The sequence below is a fragment of the Verticillium alfalfae genome, genomic scaffold (genome assembly GCF_000150825.1).
Source record: "Verticillium alfalfae VaMs.102 supercont1.18 genomic scaffold, whole genome shotgun sequence".
NCBI lineage: Eukaryota > Fungi > Ascomycota > Sordariomycetes > Glomerellales > Plectosphaerellaceae > Verticillium > Verticillium alfalfae.
This window is the reverse complement of record NW_003315021.1, coordinates 262,008-267,135: the sequence shown is the minus strand read 5'-3', so window position 1 is coordinate 267,135 and position 5,128 is coordinate 262,008. Positions and strand designations below refer to the sequence as shown.

General features: G+C 59.2%; 2 protein-coding genes and 1 non-coding gene across 3 annotated transcripts; all 3 read left to right on the top strand.

Annotated features, from left to right (window-relative positions):
- Positions 1–291: 291 nt before the first annotated feature.
- On the top strand, positions 292–897 carry VDBG_10078 (alpha-glucosidase; the record flags this gene model as incomplete). Its single annotated transcript, XM_002999738.1, has 1 exon — positions 292–897. The coding sequence occupies one exon, from the start codon at positions 292–294 to the stop codon at positions 895–897; it is 606 nt and encodes a 201-aa protein (XP_002999784.1).
- Positions 898–1,602: 705 nt separating this feature from the next.
- On the top strand, positions 1,603–1,727 carry VDBG_15217. The gene has a single exon. It is a non-coding gene; the product is annotated as a tRNA-Val (tRNA).
- Positions 1,728–2,036: 309 nt separating this feature from the next.
- On the top strand, positions 2,037–3,598 carry VDBG_10077 (conserved hypothetical protein; the record flags this gene model as incomplete). The annotated part of the gene is made up of 2 exons (XM_002999737.1): positions 2,037–3,196; positions 3,259–3,598. 2 exons carry the CDS (start codon positions 2,037–2,039, stop codon positions 3,596–3,598), a joined length of 1,500 nt encoding a protein of 499 aa, XP_002999783.1.
- Between the last annotated feature and the right edge of the window lie 1,530 nt (positions 3,599–5,128).

The following is a 5,128-nucleotide window of genomic DNA, read 5'->3' as shown; positions in this document are numbered from 1 at the left end:
TCATCCGGCTCGGCAACGGCAACGGGTTCGGCGGCAAAATACCTTACGACCCGTTCCCGCTGTCGCGGCTCAAGACGCTGACGGCGACGTGGCAGGCCTTCATCGAGGGCACCGACGCCTGGGCGACGGCGTTTTGCGAGAACCACGACAACGGGCGTGCCGTGTCGCGGTTCGGCGACGACGCCACGCCCGCGCTCTGGGCCGCGAGCGCCAGGACCATCGCGCTGTGGCAGGCCACCATGAACGGGCACGCTGTTCCTGTACCAGGGCCAGGAGATCGGCATGACCAACATGCCGGCGGCGTGGGGCGTCGAGGAGTACAAGGACATTGAGAGTTCGAACTTCTACGCCGAGGCGTGCGCATCGGGCGACGAGGACAAGATGGCCAAGACGATGCACGGCCTGCGCATCATGGCGCGGGACCACGCGCGGATCCCCTTCCAGTGGGACGACTCGCCCAACGCCGGGTTCACGTCTGCTGACGCGAAGCCCTGGATGAGGGTGCATGACGAGTACAAGAAGATCAACGCCGCGCAGCAGATGGCCGATCCCAACTCAATTCTCTCGTTCTACCGGCAGATGCTGAGGCTACGAAAGCATTACAAGGACGTGTTTGTGTTTGGGTCGCACAAGCTGCTCGAGCCCGAGGATGAGAAGGTGTGGAAGTACGTCAAGCAGAGCCCGTATACCGAGCAGTGCCGGCGCGTGCTGGTCGTCATGAACTTTTCCAGAGAGGAGAGACCAGTGGGCGATGTGGCTGCTGCTCTCGAGTGCGAGAAGGGAGACGTGCGGCTTCTTGTTGGCACGGCTGGCGTGGAGGAGAGCTCGGTCGACAAGAGCGGCTGGCCAGCACTGGGTGTGTGGGAGTCAAGGATATACACAAACTTTAAGCTGTGAGCGAGACTCGCCTTCAATAAGAGTGAAGCTAGAGCGCTGTCGGCGATCGAGGCGTTAGGATGGCGTGGGTTCGTCTTTTCTGCATGGCAATCTGCCTGGTCCATCAACCAGGCTTGGGGGGCGTTTTCTTTCTTTTTCTTTTCTTTTTCTTCTTTTTTCGAGACTAGACAGTTTATCCAAAGCGGCATGTGAACCGACTTTCTGGGGAAATGCAGGTTCGTCATCTTGACTGTCCCCATGCAATGTCTTACACAGACGGGGCCTCGAAGCCCATACCGTGCTCACCCCCTCTCCAAATCTATCATGAACTATCTGTATCTATTCCTAGGGTCCTAAGCAAGCGGTTGACAAAAGTTTGAGACGCCGTGTGATTCCTCCTCAAACCACATAATTGGCGCATCGATGACATTTCTACGCCTTTACAAATGAGGAAAACTACCTAGTTATCATGCTGTTTCATCCTATGTATAACCGTCTTGCACAGTAAAAGATTCCTGGTTCTATTGTTCTTAAATTGACAACTCTCGTTGACCCTTGGCTACTAGCAAATCTAGTAGGGGACCCTGAGCTGGGAGGTCTCTGAGTGTTTTGAGCATTTTCCAACCGCCTGCTAGCTAAGCTAAGGTGGATAGTCACCAAGTCCCAGCAACCACGCCATCTGGGACCATGAGGCCATGAACCCCGCAAACTAGACCGAAATCATCCGGTTCGGTGGTGTAGTTGGTTATCACGTCAGTCTAACATCCATCCACGCTGATCTAGAGGCTCACGCCTTGATGACGATCAGAGGAGTTCACTGAAGGTCGGGAGTTCGAGCCTCCCCTGAATCATTTTGGCGCTGCCGAGTTTTGGACCAAGACTCGGAGGACTCTGTCCGCCTTGGATTTACTTCAATTCTTTATGTGACCTATTATTTTATTGATAGATGAATATGACAAGCTTCGCGCGCATGATCGAGCGCTGACTCAGCATCATGTGACCCCACGTTACCCCAGATGTCGGCAATGCAACCTGATGCGAACTGAATGGGCAAGGCTCAGTCAAAACACGCGACACTACACACACACACACACACACACATATCTCGAACAAGCCCTGCGGCCATTGCACGATGCTGCTCGCCTCGCCAGCAGGGGACCATGAGTCATATCCGAAGACAGTCCGACACCTCCTTGTCCCCCGCCACATCCTCCTCGTCTCACCTGCGGCCTGAGAAGCGGCCCGGCGAAGACGACCCTCATGCTCACGATGCGACCGCCAAGGTAGCCAAGAGAGCCCAGGTCTCCCGCGCCTGTCAACGCTGTCGGAACCTGCGCCGCGCGTGCAGTGACTACCGCCCGTGCAAGCGCTGCTCCGACCATGGCCTCGCCGACCAATGCCTCGGCATGCCGGGTCCCGTCCAGATCACCTGGGCCCAAGGACACATCGCCGGCGCCGCCGCGGCGACGAGCCCCCAGGCCTACGTCCTGCCGCCGGCGCAGGATTCGGTCCAGCGGCTGGCCCACCTGCTGCCGGTGACCGTCGTCAACTACTGCGCGCGGCGCTTCTTCGCCCGCTTGTACCCCACCATCCCCATCGTGACGGCCGAGTACATTGGTCGCCTCAAGGCCGCCGCCGCCAGCTCGACGCCGTCCGAGGTCGCCATGGAGGCCCAGCTCGTCCTCGCCGCCATGAGCGCGCTGATCCTGCTCCAGGTCGAGGAGCCCGAGAGCCTGTTCAACGAGGGCCTCATCGCGGAGAAGAACTCGGCCTACGGCGAGCGCCTCTTTGACGAGGCCATCCTGGCGCACCGCCACTTCGCCCGCAAGTCGAATCCTTCGCTCGCGCTCTGCCTCCTGACCTTTCTCCTCTACGCCTGCCACGCCGCGCTGCTCCACCACAGCCAAGCCTTCCTCTTCCTGCGCGAGGCCAACACGCTGTGGCTGCTGCTGCGGCCGCGCGACGACGACGCCGAGGTGCGCGCCCTCGCCGACCGCCTCTTCTGGGTGCTCCTCATCTCGGAACGCTCGCACGCCGTGCGCTACCGCCGGCCCGTGACGCTGCAGATCACGCCCGAGACGCCGAGCCCGGGCCCCGACGACGACGACCCGTCCCTTCGTCGGCTTCTGGTGCCTCGCCGCCCTCTTCCGGGCCCCTCGACAACGTCCTTCGTCGCGCTCCTCAACAAGGAGCAGGTGGCGGCGCCGCCGTCGCCCGGCGGCGCTCCAACCACGTCGAAGCTCGCCGTCAACGCCGCCTTCCGGCGACGCTGCGCTTGCAAGAAAACGCAAAAGGCAAACCTCGGCGCCACCCAGCTCTGGTTGGCATCATCCTCTGGCAGTGGCGCCTGCCCTTCGGCTACCTTCTCGAGAAGGCCTCCAGGCGGCCCCAGCTCCACTTTTACTACCGTTCGAAGCCCCAGGAACCTGACCCTTTTGACGCGGGACTGGCGTTCGAAAGTATAAGGTCCCAGGGGGCGGCCCTCACCGAGAAGCTGTTCGACATTACCTCGTCCGTCGTCGACGTCCTCGCCCGCATCCCCCTCACGCCCTCGAGCCCCAACGGCATCGGCATCGGCGCCGAGGACGACCTGAACTACATCCGCCGCCTCATCACCCAGCTGCCGGGCGGGCCCGCCATCTACGACGCCCTGCTCGACAAGCACATCCAGCAGGCCGTGCCCGACATGGAGCTGGGCGAGGTCCAGAACCTGTCGGATTGACCGGAGGCGACGGGCGGCCACGTCCTGTTCGCCCGTCCGGTACGACGTGCGGATGGTGTTTCTGCAGTGACTGAATGGGCGGGGTCCTTGGTCATGGCAAATCATGGTCCAAGGAAGGCCATAAGCATGTCCCATCTCACATGCATGGCATCCTGACGACCTCGGGGTGCGGCGCACCACTTTGAACATTTCGGAAAGCAAGATCAATCGTGAACAGACCTCCCACTATCGCTTTCGCTATGCACGAGCCAGTGGCCTCAAGAAACCCACCCATCGCAAGAGCTGCATTTTGAGGCATGGCTGCCTCTTATGCCGAGGGCGCCGGACCTTTGGTTACGAGGGTGGTTCAACCAAGGATCACATATGCTGCGATTGGTTGGACATGCAGGTTCTCGCTCCGGCTCACCGTTCCTTGCTGCCCGCATGATTGCGTGCACGTCTTGGTCGGCGATTTGCGGCTTCGTCGATAGCGAGGGTGCCGTGACGACGCTACGAAGGGTGCAGCGGCAGTCTCGCGACAACGATCATGACGAAGGCTGCAGACGGGCAGACATGGCTCTGCTGGGGCTCTTTGCCAGCTGTTGAATTGTGCTAGGCAGGCTGAGTTCTGATATGACTCACGCATCTTACAATGAAGGAAGCTACTTGCACGCGTCGTCCACGTTCGCAGTCTTGTGGGATTTCGATGTGAGGACGCCATGTCTACATGAAGGCTTTTGGGAACGAATTCCCACGAGCCAGAGCTTTGCACACTGGCTCGGCCGGCTGTAGTCAGGATTGTACACTGTCCTTCAAAGTATGGTGTCAGTCTTGTGACTCGTACCAAGACGTCCGAATTACAGCCATGGTGTCTTAGGGGATTATTCTTGAAATTCCTCCACCCTCCACTGGACAACCGCTTGAACGCTTTAGGACTTGCAGCCTGCTGGTTGGACGTTCAGCTCTATTGCCGCGTAGAGAGCGAGCACCGGAAAGCGTACAATCCAATCATGGCAGTAGCGCATCCACCCTGGGCCCGGAGAACAACTCCTACGCAGGAACGCCAAGCCCTGTGAGATCATCTGCCTCGAGGAGACATGAACTCAAAGCACTGAGGGCTTGGCCGGCCTGACAGCCATGCAGAGACGGATCCAACTGATCAGGTAGCAGCTTGCATTCGAGAGAGAAACTACTGAGAGGTGGATTGGCTGTGTCAGATCAACTACATACCTGCGTCGACCTCGACGTTGCATGCATCTGATACACATGGTGCAGACCTGCACATCGTTACAAATGGCACACCCGGACGGCTTGTCGCACCATAGCTTCCAGTAGAATGCCTCCAATGCAGTCATGATTTTCATCCCGGGGTGCTCATGCCTCCGACGCCTGTGTAATGTACAGCCAACGACCCGCCTTACTTTTGACGAATAGCCTTCGGCGAGAAATTAATTGATATCTACTCGTCCCGAGTTTTTAAGATTGTTATGTTCGTTCGCCGTGATGCGGGAAGCGGAGGAGGGCGGGGGGGGGTGGGGGGGGGGGTGAGGG